The following is a 16,057-nucleotide window of genomic DNA, read 5'->3' as shown; positions in this document are numbered from 1 at the left end:
CAACTTCCTATGTTCCTATGTTCAGGGCTGTAATGTATACATGCAACACACATGGAATACGGACATGTACATGTACCACGGAGCCAGTGTGGTGTAGTGGTTAGAGTGCTGGATTAGGACCGGGGAGACCCGAGTTCAAATCCCCATTCAGCCATGATACTAGCTGGGTGACTCTGGGCCGGTCACTTCTCTCTCAGCCTGACCTACTTCACAGGGTTGTTGTGAGAAGAAACTTAAGTATGTAGTACACCGCTCTGGGCTCCTTGGAGGAAGAGCGGGATATAAATGTAAAAGTAAAATAATGAAATAAAATAAAATAAAACTCAGGCTTGTCCTAATGAGCTGGGGGCAGGGATTAAACGAGGTGCAACTGCCTCTGGTTTCTGGCAGCTCCATTTTCTTCTCTCTCGCCCATCCGCCCTGCCCCAGCGTTAACAAGAGCGGCACTCCTTGCAGGCTGGCCATTTGTCAGGTTCAGCAGCACAGACTGGTCAGTGATTAATCAGCCCGCACAGCTCTGCCTGACCAAGGGCCAGATTGCAGGCAGCGTGATCTTGTTAACATGGGGGTGGGGCAGGCTGGGAGAGAGGACAGGACATTTATTTATTTCTTGTTAGATTTCTATACCACCTTTCATAAAATTACTCCAAGGAACTTCACAAAAGTTAATACAATAAAATTCCATAAAATCCCATTAAGATATTAAAATCAATTAAAACCATAAAAACACCAAAAAATAAAAATAAAAATAAAAAATAAATTGGAGTTCTAGGAAGCAGAGGCAGCTGCGCCTCATTGGGCGACCCCCTGCTTTGTTAGGACAAGCCACTCCTGTGTACATTATTATACAGGGGATTGAATACAGCCCTCAGCCACATGAGCTGGGGCTACAGGATATGGGAAGCAGCCCATAGACTTTCTTCATGGAAGAGTTTTGTGTAAAACCCAGAAGCTTGACCTTGCTGTTCCTTGGATGCTTAGGCTGGCATCTTGGCTCCTTAAAGTGTTGCTCTATTGTATCAGACTGCTAATACGTTTTACCAGCTTCTACCCTGGCGATAAACTCCAGGCCAGAAATCGATTGCCCATCAATATTCTTGATTACCCTTTGTTGTCATGCATTCTGAATCTTAAAATGACTAGAAGGATCCATGGAGACAGATTGCCCAACTTTCCTTTTCTTCTGCTATCCCACTTAGCAATTATTAAGATCAATTTCATAAGATATGGGCAATAATTTGCTATCTTTTATCACAGCATGAAATTGCTGTTTAGGGCCCCTTTTGTCCACTTCATCTTTATCTCATATAAGATAACTGAAAAGGCCTCCCTGCTTGCTTTTAAGATCATAGTGATTGTCAGCTTCGTAAAAAGAGAAAAGGGGGGAAAAAAGGAAAAAGTAAGAGAGAGAGAGAGAGAGAAAATTGAAGTCAGATGCAGAGAAAAGAAATCAATGTATATCTCTCTTGCGTAAGTTCCTCGCCTCCTGCTCTGAAGAGGGCTGAACTTCTTAGATTATGTATTTTGAAGAGAAAAGAAGACCAAAATCTTTCTATCTATATTTAAACTGTCAAGATGTGTCAAGTTCAAATGGGAAAAATAGTGTTTAAATACCAGCCGTCTCACATCCACAGTGGATGTGGAGGACTTTTTTCCCTTGCAAGAGGGACTTTGAAAATAATAGATTAGCCACAGACTGTGTGACAGGGACCCTTTATTATGTCCAGTAGTTGCAGGTGGAGAGGAAATGCGGTATTAACAATCCAAAGTATTAAAAAGTCATAAATTAGGTCGCCAACAAAAGAAGAAAGAAAAGAATGGGGGCGGAGGGAACTTCCAAAAATTACAAATATCATTCTGTGTTTCTTTTAGGAATAGGATTTCTTGTAGGGTCAGGTCTAGCTGTTTCACTAGAGATTTATCGCTCAGTAGGATTTGTTTGAAATTTTCCAGACATTCCCAAATGCAGTTTCTCCATAAACTATAACATCTTTGGGAAATAAGAAGCTGCCTTATACCGAGTCAGACCATCGGTCCATCCAGCTCAGCATTGTCTACACTGGCTGGTAGCAGCTCTCCCAGGTTTCAGACTGGAATCTCTCCCAGCCCAGCCTGGGACAGCTAATGAAGCTGTAGCCTTGGGCCCTCAAATTTTAGGTCCTACTTTAGGCTCTCCATTCTGCAAACATAGATCCTTCTCTCTCCTAAGGTAAAATGTGCTGTCGAGTCAGTGTCAACTCCTGGCGCCCACAGAGCCCTGTGGTTGTCTTGGTAGAATATAGGAGGGGTTTACCATTGCCTACTCCCATGCAGTATGATGTCTTTCAGCACCTTCCTGTATCGCTGCTGCCCAATATAGGTGTTTCCCATAGTCTGGGAAACATACCAGTGGGGGATTTGAACCGGCAACCTCTGGCTTGCTAATCAAGTCATTTCCCCACTGCACCATTATAATCTTAATCTGGCCCTGCCCACAGTGGACACATTTGGGGCTGACTGCCTCTGGTAACTAGACAACTATATTTGTTGACCAGTGTTCCCTCTAACAGGGATTCCCAGATGTTGTTGATTACAACTCCCAGAATCCTCAGCTGCAATGGCTTTCACTTGGGGATTATGGGAGTTGTAGTCAACAACATCTGGGAATCCCTGTTAGAGGGAACACTGTTGTTGACCCCTGCCCTTGACATTGTGTGGAGAAGGGGGTGACACCTTGAGAGTACAGATTCCGGCTATTCCTTCTCTAGATGACCCATTGGGGTCCTTCTAGGTTTATCATTCCATAATCTGCCCTGACCATTTGGAAGTGCTCTCTTAATAGTGGGGGTGGCTGAAGGTGAATTAGATGGCCTCTTTCTCTTCCAGCCCTACAGTGGTTCGATTCTGCCTGGTGATCTACGTAGTTTGAGCCATAGCAGTTAACATATTGCACAGCCTGAGCCTACAGCTTAATGCTGGTTTGTTCCAGATAATTTAGCAAGCCTCCTCTGAATATGCATTGGATACCTCCTGCCTTCTCTGAAGAATTGTCTGTCAAGCTCTAAACATATGTATATCCTGAGAATATAGTCTGCGCACGATACATGATTTGCTGCTTTTGTATTTTTTAGAGCTGGAGTAAAAGCGTGTGTAGGAGACAAAAACACCTGGGATTGTGCTCCCAAATTTCATCCATGTAACCTTGGAGCATTATGACAAATGCTACTGAAGTTAAATCACTAGCAACCAACACAGAATTGTTGAGAGATTCACAACTCAGCACTATGCTGTGCTCAACTTTCAACCTTCTTAATTAAGTACCTTATTCTACAGGGCTGGTTCTCCTGAGCCTAATCAGGATAGGAGGAGCACCCAGCCAGAGCACGCTCCTGATTGGCTGTCGTGTGAACTCAAAGATCAAGTAGGAGGAGGGGAGAGTATCATGTGGGATGTGGGAGCTGGGTAGGATGGGCGTCACCAAACCACATTCTGTCCCCAGCATTTTACCGAGGGTGGATGAAAAACCGTGCTCCCCAGCTCCTGCCTCCCACACTACCACTTCCCCCTCATTCTACCTTCTTTGAGTTCACATGACCGCTGATCGGGAGTGTGCCCAGCTTTTCTACCTGGCTGGGTGATCTTGAGAACGAGCCTATATACTCCTGTACCTTGGCTTGCTCGCTTGACTGAAATACTTATCAACTTGACCTACATATAAGACACTGGCATGGGGTAGACCCACAGCTGAATTTTTAATTGTTGTGAGCCGCTTTGGGAGTGGCTGAATTATTGTTGGATATACAAAATATATACTATTAGTGAACACAGGTGGCTGAGCCCCTATCAGGCTGGAAGGAAAACTGGGCCATCCCCAAATAAGGTACAGGTTTCTACACACTCAGGGGGCTTCCTAAGTACACAGAAGGAAATGCTTTGTAAATTAAAAGGAAAGGAAAACCAAAGCAGCAACAAATAATCTGGTGAGGACTGAGCATGCTCAGTGGCCCCCAAGAATCGCAGAATGTGGAAGCTAGAAAGCAACAGAGGAACACTGAGGGAGGCAGGAAAAGGAACTGCCTGCCTGAGCCTTTAATAATTTACACTATTTTGGAGATGGGTATTGGAGTTGGGGAGATACATTTTGTTGCAAGTTCTGACATGTAACTCATCTAATTATAATAATCTAGCAAACAGGCTGTGTGACAAGGAGCTAGTGAGACAGGTTAGAATTCTATTCCATAAATAAATAAATAAATATACTCCTGCATTCAGTTCATCTAATGAGCCCCTGCTCCATTCCATAATTTGTGGAAGCCCCATTCTATAACTGTGGAGTGTGGACTACCAGAAACAGGGCCTTTTCTGTGATGGCCCCTGTACTGCAGAATGGCTCCTCATGGCTATATCTATTCCAATGTTTAATAAACAAGCTATAGCCCTTTCATTATGGCAGGCATTTGGGCATTAGAGAAGGCAGTAATGGTACCTGCTGTTTTTCTTACTGCTTTTACTGGATTTGTGGGAATGTTTAAAATGTATTCTGCTGGTTTATTGCATTGTTCTTTTTATCTGAATTTATATTGTTAGCTGCCTTGGGGGCTCTTTGAGTGAAAAGGTGGGTTATAAAGGCAGTTAATGATAATTACAAATAGAACCTCAGCTTCTATCTCTAATAATAATAATAATAATAATAATAATAATAATAATAATAATAATAATAATAGAAGAAAAAGAAAAAGAAATAGAAAAAATCACCAAATACAAAGATATACAAATTGAAATTGAAAGGCTGTGGCAGAAAAAGACCAAAATAACCCCTGTGGTCATTGGCGCCCTGGGTGCAGTTCCAAAAGACCTTGAAGAGCACCTCAACACCATAGGGGCCACAGAAATCACCATCAGCCAATTACAAAAAGCAGCTTTACTGGGAACAGCCTATATTTTGCGACGGTATCTATAATAACCAACAGTATTGATGATAAAATTCTGGCATCCCAGGTCCTTGGGAAGGACTCGATGTCTGGATAAAACAAACCAATCAATAACACCTGTCTGACTGTGTAAACAAGAAATAATAATACATAAAACACAGCAGTAGAGATAATGCTAACATTCTCAAATCATACAGGTGACCCTCGTTATCTGCGGAGGTTCCATTCTACGCTACAACCGTGGATAACAAAACTGTGGATGAGACCTTAAGGCCATCGGAATTGGGGGGTTAGGTTCCTGGAGCCTAAGAAAGGCTTTAAAAGGCAGAAATAAGAAAAATAATGTGCCATACCATGCTCTCCAAGTCTCCAGCTGTCCAGCAATGCTCTCCCCAAACCCCAAATTCCACCAATTTCCCATGAAAAATCACGGGGATTTTTTAAAAAAAGAAAGATCCACAAAATGGACCCGTACAGCAAAATGGTGGCTGGAAATAACCTTGGAGGTCATTTCTGGCCACCAAGGAACTGCTGATAGGCATATTTTTACTGTTTTTAAAACCATGTATAATGAGGTTGGGTCTACATTGTCTGACCACGGATACGTGAAACCGCAGGTGCTGGGCCCATGGATAACTAGGCCACCTCTATTTTAGTGTAGAGCAGGGATTCTCAACGTTGGGTTCCCAAATGTTATTGGACTTCAACTCCCATAATCCTCTACCAGAGGCCACTGGGGCTGGGGATTATGGGAGTTGAAGTCCAATAACATCTGGAGACCCAACGCTGAGAATCCCTGGTGTAGAGGACTTGGGGAAAGACTAAATTTGGTAGAGTTCAATGGGAGCATTAAGTTCACTGAGTACTAGAAACAGAAGAGCTGTCTACATGGCTTTCAATGAGACCCAGACAGTCCAAATGGAGTGTCAAGTGTGACCTACTTAAGCCAACAGGTGTTTGGAGAAAGGGCCCTCTCCTTCTGGCACCTCCAGCTTTTCAATGTGCCTTCCAGTGTGCCCCCCCATACTATTTCTGCAGCATCACCTGCTATAGTGTGCCACCAACATCTGGGAACTCTACTCTGCATGTGGCCACATCCGCAGCTTTCCTGTACAATTGTCAAGACGCCTCCTGTACACAGGCAAAGGAGGTGGAAGCAACCAGGGGTAGTTCCATATGTGTTTAGAGCATAATCCCCCAAATGGCAAAAGCCACAGGAAGTCACTTTGGATAGCAGGGCCTGAAAGTAGACCTTCATTATTTGGATTTGTTTTATTCCTCTAGAATGGGATTTTAGTTTCACAACAATCCTGTAAGGAAGGTTAGCCTGAGAGATTAGAAGGCTGTTCTCACGAGCAGTACAATTCATTTAATTATCAGTTCTAATTATAATTATAAGCCTGGGCTAGGCTGCTTGTGTGGCACGCCAGGATCCACACAGATCCCAGCGCTCCCGCCCAGCCAAGCCCACCTTCTAAGCCCGAGGTTAAGGGCTCAAATGTGCCCTTAACCCAGCTTCCAGGATCGTGCGTGAAGTAGGGCTGCTTGCAGCCCAAGCACACACAGAGATGAGTGTTTAGAGCACCCATCTCATGGGGCTATCCTCCCCCAATGCACCGCGCTCACTGTGCAGTGCATTGTGCGATACCTGGAAGCTGGGATGCAGCTCTTCAGAGATTGGCAGTGCTCCAAGCAGTGTGGATCGTGTGTGTGCACAGTAGCATGCCCGAAGAGGAGGCACACCATTGTCTGGGGGAGGTGAGTTGGACCCTGCCTTCCCCTCCTCCCACGAATCGTGTGAATACCCTTAACTATTTGCCCAGTGCAGAAAGTATCTGAAGGGATCTGAACTTAGGTTTCCTACATCCAAGCCCAACATTCATCCTACCAACCACACTAGAAGGGTCTTCTCAGCCTAGGCTGGGCCTCTGGAGCATCCTGGCTTCCGGAGATCTGCAATTCTCCAAGCTGTGCAGATTGTAGCAATAAATTGTAGCTTGGGATGCTGGGAGTTGTACTCGGCAACATCTGGAGGAACACTGGTTGGGAACCACTGGTCTGGGGGGAAAACTGCCCCCCCACTTACCCGCGGGTCGTGTGAATACCCTTTAGGTCTCAGAATAAGTGTAAAAATAAAACAGGAATATTTGAACACAAATACAGTAGACCCATTTTCAAGTATTACCTCTTGCCCTAGCAGATGGTGTGAACATTGTATTTTACCATCTGTGGAAAAATAAATTCCAAACAAATGATCAGATAGCAAACTAACAGGAAATGAAGTCACAGCTTACCTCTGGTCATTACAATTCCTGCCAGGGATTTGTGACGTGCATGGATGGAAGCAAAATTGTCTGTCAACTCTTGAAACTTCTGAGTAACTATCTGATAGACGGAATCAGCAAATTCCTGAAAAGACACAACCAGAAGCCATTCTTTCACTCGGTTGGACTGGAGCAACTGCCCATTTCATAATCAGTTTGTCGCCTTTCTTCTTTAATCAGAATGTCTTTCTCATTGTCTACACCCAGGCCACACCAGCATAACGGCATCATTTCAAATCACATCATGGAACTGATCTCTCTGAACTCTCTCACACACCAATTGCTCACCTAATTTTTTATACTAGCAGCATTCATTTTGGAAATACTGGGGATCGGTATAGCTGTTGTTCAGCTTGCAAGTATCTAACACAGCAGTGGCCAATCTGAGACTTTCCAACTGTTACTGGAATATAACTCCCACCATCCCCAGCCTCAATGTATTGTTGTCCACCCCTGATCTAGCATGTTGAGTTCAAAATGTTTCTCACTGTCTCCTTGTACAGTATGAGCCCCTGCGGCTATTGCTGTCCATGAGTCGAGTTCTCCTTCTAGTGCCTTCAAGGTAAGAACATAAGTTGTGAGGAGAAGTGGTTACCCTAAGGCCCTGCCATCACCTTCCAAATGAAGTATGGAGTTGCTCTTCTTTCTTTCCTTTCCAGAACACATTCAGAGCAAAACATTCTTCTTCCAGAAGGCATTTTTGGCTGTCGAGATCTGCTGTGCATTTGTTATTGGACCGTACTAGTCTAACTGGAAAACCTATTTAAGAGAATGCCTTCTGGATGATCCCCACTGCTCATGAAAGTCAACTATGGAGGTCCACCTGTGATTGCCGCCAACCCATCTGGCAGCAACTCAGAGTCGGGCCTTTTCTGTAGCTGCCTGAGCTTTGGAATGTGTTCTTGGCCAAGATGTGGGATCTGGCATCAGGCGGCCCTAAAAACACATTTCTTTAACCTGGCTTTTGATGGACATTTTAAAGTGTTTTAATTGGTTTTTTTTAAAAATGTTTTTTAACTATTTTGTTGGCCTTCAAATTTTACAGTTGGGTGGTATATAAAGGTAATAAACAAATAAATATGATTGTTGGCTTGTTTATTATTTATTTTATAGATTTTTAAACATTTATATCCTGCTATTTCTCCAAGGAGCCCAGAGCGGCTTTAATGCAGAGCAGTTTATGCTTTAATATTAATGTGAGTTGACTTGAACTGAGGAAAGGCATGATACAAATATTGCAAGTAAACAAACAAACAAACAAACAAACACGATGATCCCCCAAGAAAGCAGCCACCTGGAATAGCTCTGAGTTAATATATTCCCATTTACTATGTCTTCTGAACAGAACATCCAGGCAACTAGCTAACAACCTGGACATTTTCAAATAGTCTATTTAATTGTTACCTTGTGAACTTGTGGAGTCCTGGGTACTCAGTCTGCTTGGAAGGCCTAGGAAAATTCAGAAGGCCCTTGATCCTTCTGGCTTTTCTGAGACATTGACCGGTTGTCAGAGCAGCTTTCTGATTGGTGGCTAAAAGCTCTATATAAACTTCCAAATCTAATCCACACCATTTTGTTGAGGACGTGCTGACAGGATGTTAGATTGGGTTAGTTCTGTTCAGCTGAGACCTGCTTGAGTTTGATTCTTTTGACTTATTCCTTCTCCTCTGTTTGAAGACTGTTTCTCCAAATGCTGACTCCAGTTTACAACTTCTTCAACCACAATAATTGTCTCACTCTAGAAAATGACAGCAGATAAACTCCGCTGGTCCCATCCTGTTCAGGTCGGTGATTTACTTAATGAATCCATGAAGATACGGAGAGGTAGTCCTTGCACACAGATATGTTTTATTGAAACAGTTCCAATAAAATAGAGACTAAATCCGCATTCAGACTTGGCACAGAACCGTGGGTCCAATGGACCCGCGGTTCTGTGTTCCCCTCCCCTCTCATTTGGACTATGGCGAGAGGATCCTCTCTGCAGTCACTGAGACTGCCAAGAGCTTGGGAACCTAGCTATGTGGGCTTCCTTCTTTCCTGAAGGACAGCCCAAATAGCCAATAGCAGGAGGCGCAAGGGAGGAGCATTCTTCCTCAACTCTGGTTGTGGAGAAGGCTAACAGCAGTGCCAATTTTCAGATATAACGCTGGCACTGCCAAACCAGAGGTTGCAACGAGGAAACTTAGAGATAGCCAAAGGTAACAAATGGAGTTTGGGGAGGAAAACCGCGGGTCGATTTCCCCCTTTAACTGCCATTTGCCGCATTCAGATGTTCAGCTAGCGAAACTGGAGATGAAGGGACCTTCAATTTTGTGTTATGTCTGAACCCGGCCTGAGAGTCTCAGTCTTACATACAGTTGAAATACAGGTCTCAGTCTGAGACCTATAAGAATCTTTCATTATTGCCTGGCCAGGCCTAGCCAGTGGAGAGGCTGAGAAAATCTGGGCTTGCATGACTCTAGGTGCTGGTGCAGTAATACCACCACAAAACATGGAAGCAGGACTTTTGGAGCAGATTAACATTAAGAGGTCCATACCTAGGTGGACTGCATACTGTTGGCCAAAGTCTGGACACCAATCCTGCCCACAGCCTCAGATTCTCCATGTGAGCCCTCTGGGGACAGGGATCCATCATATATATATATATATATATATATATATATATATATATATATATAGATACACACACACACACACACACACACACACACACACACGGAGTACCCATCACTAATCCCGTGCGTGGCAGTTCTTGCGAGAGTTCATGAGTGAGTTTCCAGCAGGGGGAGAGGAAAGCACCGGCACTGGCGAACAGGCTTGCGGGCGAGGTGGGAAAGTTGGCGGGGGGGGGGGAGAAAATGGCAGTGGTGGGTGGGCAGGGGAAGAAAATGGTGGCTGGTGGGCAGGGAAGAAAATGGAAGCAGTTGCAGGCAGGTTGGCAGGGAAAGAAAATGGAGGGGGAGGGGCGGGGGCAAGGGGAAAACTAGAGGTGCAGATGCTCTGCGCCTGTCCCAGCTAGTTTATTTTTATTTCTCTATGTAAACTGCTTTGGGAACTTTTGTTGAAAAGCAGTATATAAATATTTGTAGTGTAGTAGTAGTAGTAGTAGGTTCCACAAACAGAAGAGCAGGCCCAGATCTGACTGAACTCCTTGAAGCTAGGGGAAGTCCATCTCAATAAAACCTTGTAAGTAAACATCCCATGCTGTGAAAACACCTCTGCCTTCTGCTCCAACAGAAAGTAGCAAAATCAGAACAAGCCTCCGCCTGAGTGCTTTGTCTCGAAAGATTTGTTCACATCCTGCATGCCATATGGTTTTGGAGCCGCTATCATAATAAGTGCTCATTAATTATTAAGCTTTGCTGTAAATAAATACAGAAAAGCTGTCTCAGTATAACAGTACATGGATCAAGCTGTCCCTGCGCAGATGTAAGTCAGACAAGCTCTCTCCTGTTGACGTCTCTGCCCCACCACGCCTGTTTGTCTCTTTAAAGCGAATGTTATCACCACCACCACCACCACCACCACCACCATCATCATCATCTGCCTCTCAGCCACAAGTCACGTTCTCTCTTTTAGCATGCATAAGTCTTTTCAAACATGTGGCAGGAAACTGGAGTTTGCAGCTGAATAGGAATAGATACACTTTGTCAGTGACCTGCAGCCAGTCATGGTTCTCTAGAGCATCTTATTGTCATGTTACATTTTTAGATGAATACTTTAAAAGCCTTAGGTGTACAGGTGTACAAGTTTAAGCCTACATAAAAGAATGTAATGGGGCTATTCTCACGATTAACAAAAATTGGGCTAGGAGAGCCTAGCCCGATTTTTGTTAATTGTCAGAACCACTGGGCTCGGCTGTGAACCCGGTGGTTCTAGAGCAGGTAACCTGCTCTGGAACCTGAGTGCTCCGCAAACCTGCTTTTTACAATCGTGAGTAGCCGCGGTGCGCCTTCGCGCCACACCTGTTTATGAGTAGACCCCCGGCCGGGAGGCAAAAAGCCACCTCCCTGCTCAGGGGTCTCCCCAGTATGCCCTGCACGCTCACGCAGGGCATACTGGGGCTTGTGGGGGCCACATGGCCCCCGAGCTCCCAGCCCCCGCCAGCTCCCTCTTGGAGCTGGCAATCGTGTGGGCGGCCAATCCAGCTGCCCAGGGCTTCCTCTCTGCTTGTGAGCGGGGAGAGCGGGCTTAGCCCGCTCTCCCTGCTCACCCGAAGAAACGGATCGTGAGACCCAGCTCAATGTGTGAATCAGCTCACACACACACACACACACACACACACACACACACACACACACACACAATCTCCAAGTCCAGATTTCATAATCAAAAGATGAGATAATTGCATTATTATTCTATTTACACACAGTCTACCAGATGTTATTGACTGGATTTGGTATTTTATTATCTGGCCCTTTCTAATAATAATATTATTAATAATAATACAGTAACAACAAATAACAACAAAAAGCAAATTTACTTGGAACAGCCTATATTCTGCAATGATATCTATAATAATATCAGCAACAATATTGATAATAAAATCCAGCCATCCCAGGTTCTTGGGAAGGACTTGATGTCTGGATAAAACAAACCAGTCAATAACACCTATCTGACTGTGTAAACAAGAAATGATGATGATGATGACAACGATGATGATGATGATGATGATGATGATGATAATAATAATAATAATAATAATAATTATTATTATTATTATTATTTTTCCCTCCAGCCTCTTTTTCTTATTTCTTTTATATGCTTGTGCCAGTGTATAAGTGTGTGTTGAACAGGAAATAAGCATTGGGTTTACAGCATAGTCTGTATCCAAAATACAGCTGCCACACAACTGAATTTATGAAGAGTGATAGGGATGATAGCCTGTCATAGTGATCGAAATGCCCCCCACCTCATTTTCATCCCCACTTTTGTGATTTAGCATTTTTCTGGAGACCTTAAAACAAATTCTTCAAAATCTGCCTGGAGGGGGCATACCTGAGGTGGGGTACAGAGGTAGGTGTCGTTTTCTTTCTTTAACTCAAAAATCAGTTGCACCAAAGAAGTGTACTATTTGAAACCATGTACACAGGATGGGGCCTTCAGCTACCCACTGGCTTCTACTTTATTCAGGCATGCCTTTGGAGAACTGGAAAATCTGCTGTATGGCTTTCTGTATCTGGTTTATAGGGTTTTAAACAGTATTTTAATCATGTTTTTGCATTTTAAAATAAATTATATAGTGCTTTGTTTTATTGTTTGAATATGTTATATGTATTTTATTTGTTTGTTGCATTTTTGGTTGCCATTCTGCCTTGACCAAGGCACCCAGAGCAGTTTAGAATATTAAAAATGAACAATCAAGTTACGTTGTAAACCACCTTGAGGCTCTTTTAAAATAAAAGCAATGGCGGTGGCACTGCATGCAACATTTAGTTAACCCGAGTCCCCCTGTGTAGGCAGGGGGTGTGGTTTATTGTATTTATTTATTTAACATATTTATATACTGCCCCAAACGCTAGTCTCTGGGCGGTTTAAAACAATACAATAAAAACACAAATAAAAAGCTTAAAACAGTACCACAATTTAAAACTTAAAACAATGTTGAAACTATTAAAAACCATCAAACTATTAAAATAGTATATAATTAAAAGCCTGGGTGAACAAATGTGTCTTGACTGCCTTTTAAAAAGTTGTAAGAGATGGGGAGGCTCTTATTTCAGCAGGGAGCATGTTCCAAAGCTTGTGTTCCAAAGAATGGTGTTTTCATCAGTCTCTCCTTCCCCTGTAGGTAACACCTATAAATATGTTCCTCAGATTTCAGCAAGCAACTACACGTTCCACACTGGCCAACCTGGAGGGTGAGGTCTCCAGAAAGCAAAGCAAAAACATGAAAGCAAAGCTGCTTCGTACTGTGATATTTTGAAGTTAAAGAGTCTTCATTTAGTCTTTGTAGGGTGTTCCCAGTGGTGGTGCCTAGGCTGTGGAATTGTTTTGCTCTGGGAAACCCAGCTGACCTCCTCCTGTTTTGCCCACAGGTGAAAACAGTACTACGTAGTTGCAAGTTTGTTTGAGAGCATTTCTTGCCATAATTTGAAGTAGGAGGGTTGTTTTATTGGCTCTGTATTGGTGTTTGCTGATGCAATATTGTTGTCGCTGATATTGTTATTTGTTCCATTGTTTCATGGTTGTTAAAAACCTTTATTGGTATTTTCTGTGGGGTTTTTAAAAAAATGATGCTAGTTATGTTCTAATTAGGGATGGAAAGGTGGAAATTCTTAATTAATTAATTTTTAAAAATCAGTACCCAGTTCATTCTATCAAAATGGGATCAGAGTGGCAGGCAAGTTTCTTAAGACAACCTGTCTTCCTACTCTTGATTTTAACCTTTTAAAATCCTTCCACCATGAATCATATCATAGGAACATAGGAAGCTGCCATATACTGAGTCAGACCATGGGTCCATCTAGCTCAGTTTTGTCTACCCAGACAGGCAGCAGCTTCTCCAAGGTTGCAGGCAGGAGTCTCTCTCAGCCCTCTCTTGGAGATGCCAGAGAGTTAACTTGGAACCTTCTGCTCTTCCCAGAGGTGCTCCATCCCCTAAGGGGAATATCTTGCAGTGCTCACACATCAAGTCTCCCATTCATATGCAACCAGGGCAGACCCTGCTTAGCTAAGGGGACAAGTCATGCTTACTGCCACAAGACCAGCTCTCCTCTCTCATTTCAGAACTCTCCATATATTGTTATGATTATTATTTATATACCACTTTCCAACAACAACAAAACCTCAGAGTGGTTTACACAGAAAAAGAATAACAGGAAAAACACAGTTCCCTGACCCTACAGGGCTCACAGTCTAAAAAGAAACACAAGGCAGACAACAGCCACTGAAGGGACGTTGTGCTGGGGTTGAACAGAGCTGGTTGTTCTCCCGTGCTTAGTAAAGAAAACCACGACTTTGAAAGCTGCCTCTTGGACCAGTTAGCAAGGATTTAGGAGGGTCTCTAAAGCTGTCTAGTTCAACTGAATGCTGTGAGAGTAAAGCTTCTAGTAGTTATACCTTTATATTTACGTATATAGCACATAGTAATTATCATATGAAGTTTGATTGATTGATTGATTGAGTGCCACCAAGTCGGTGTCGACTCTTAGCCACCACATGATATAAGTAGATTCTCTCCAGGATGATCTGTCTTCAACTTGGCCTTTAAGGTCTCTCAGTGGTGCATTCATTGCTGTTGTAATCGAGTCCATCCAACTTGCTGCTGGTCGTCCTCTTCTTCTCTTTCCTTCAACTTTTCCCGGTACTATGGACTTCTCAAGGGATCTGGGTCTTCGCATAATGTGTCCAAAGTATGACAGTTTGAGCCTGACCATTTGTGCCTCGAGTAAAAATTCTGGATTGATTTATTCCAGGATTCATTTGTTTGTTTTCCTAGCTGTCCATGGTATCCTCAAAGGTCTTCTCCAGCACCAAAGTTCAAAAGCATCAATTATTAACCCCATAATGCTTGGTAAAGGGAAGAGCTGAGGCTGAAGGACAGCAACTTGCCTAAGCTACCTAAAGTATGGTACTGTAACTAGCCCCCATAGCTGAGGCAAGATTTGAACTGGGGACAAAACCTGTTAGCCACATCAACTCTGTACACCAGCCACAGCCCATACATAGAGAAGCTTATGCAATGCAATGCAAATCGTCATGTGCCATAAGCAGAATGCAGGTGTCCTACTGAAAAAGAAGCCTGCAGACTACTTAAGCAAGCCAGGCTACATTTCCCAAGCAAAAGAAGTCCATGATATGTAGAATAGCTCATTCCCAACTCTAGATATGTGGTCAACCAGTCCTTGTGAGAAACCCATTCACGAGTCTATACAAAGGAAGTTGATAAATGGGGAGGGACTCATAGTAGATGTTTATCAACTTCAGCTAAAACATGGGAAAGAGCATTTCAATACCCACCCCCACCCCCACCCCCACTTCTCAAATCATAAGTTTAATCTCTCCCAATCCTACAATCTGGTCCATCTTTGTTTCTGCAGTGCCCTTCATGTAAACATCCCAGGGTGTTTCACGCTCATTAGGAGTTAATTAGCTCAGAGGCACATACAGCTCCTAGAAGAATAGTTCTTAAAATGTTAAAGAGAACAAACAACTTTTCACATTGGCTTTAAAAATCACACTAGCCAGAGTTTTCTTTACTCCATTTGGCAGCAAAGTCCAAGTGAGCACAGAGACCAAATCAAGGCGAAATAATGACTTGGCTTGAGATGGAGGGGATAAAGGACTCCGCTTGCGCTGAACTCAAAAAGCTGACCAGGGACTTTAAAGAACAGTAAACCTATTATATGAGAAGTTAGCAAAAATATTGATGGTTTATTAAAGAAAATGAAAACTGGAGCATAATGCTAAGGAGGAAATGAACAGATTTGTCATAACAACATAACCTAGCTTGGAAGTCCCCCCCACATTTATTTTTGGCCAACCCTTCACAGATTCAGTCCTCCCTTTATGAAGTAGCCTTATATTGAATCAGACCACTGGTCCATCTAGCTCAGTATTGTCTACACCAGGGATTCTCAACCTTGGGTTCCCAGATGTTGTTGGACTATACTTCACATCAGCCCCAGCCACAATAACTTTTTGGTGAGTCGTACAGTCATCCCTTGCCAACCGCGAAGGTTCCATTCCAGGAAAAGCTCGCAGTTGGTGAATTTGCAGTTGGTGAGTTACTGAAATCAATGGAAAACAAGGAGGCGGGTCACACGATCCATGAGACCCGCTTTCCCCAAAACTGCGGGGAGAGCGGGCTAAGCCTGCTCT

The 16,057-nt window shown here is 43.4% G+C and overlaps 1 protein-coding gene across 6 annotated transcripts in view; it reads right to left on the bottom strand.

Annotated features, from left to right (window-relative positions):
- ADARB2 (adenosine deaminase RNA specific B2 (inactive)) overlaps window positions 1–16,057 on the bottom strand; it is a 565,015-nt gene that overhangs the window by 82,210 nt on the left and 466,748 nt on the right. For all 6 annotated transcript variants that reach the window (XM_053266066.1, XM_053266064.1, XM_053266067.1 and 3 more), the window contains one exon: window positions 7,205–7,319. In XM_053266066.1, coding sequence (XP_053122041.1) covers window positions 7,205–7,319 — 115 coding nt within the window. The remainder of the gene's footprint in view (window positions 1–7,204; window positions 7,320–16,057) is intronic.

The sequence above is a fragment of the Hemicordylus capensis genome, chromosome 6 (assembly GCF_027244095.1).
Source record: "Hemicordylus capensis ecotype Gifberg chromosome 6, rHemCap1.1.pri, whole genome shotgun sequence".
NCBI lineage: Eukaryota > Metazoa > Chordata > Lepidosauria > Squamata > Cordylidae > Hemicordylus > Hemicordylus capensis.
The sequence above is the reverse complement of the archived record's forward strand: the minus strand, read 5'-3'. Positions and strand labels throughout refer to the sequence as shown.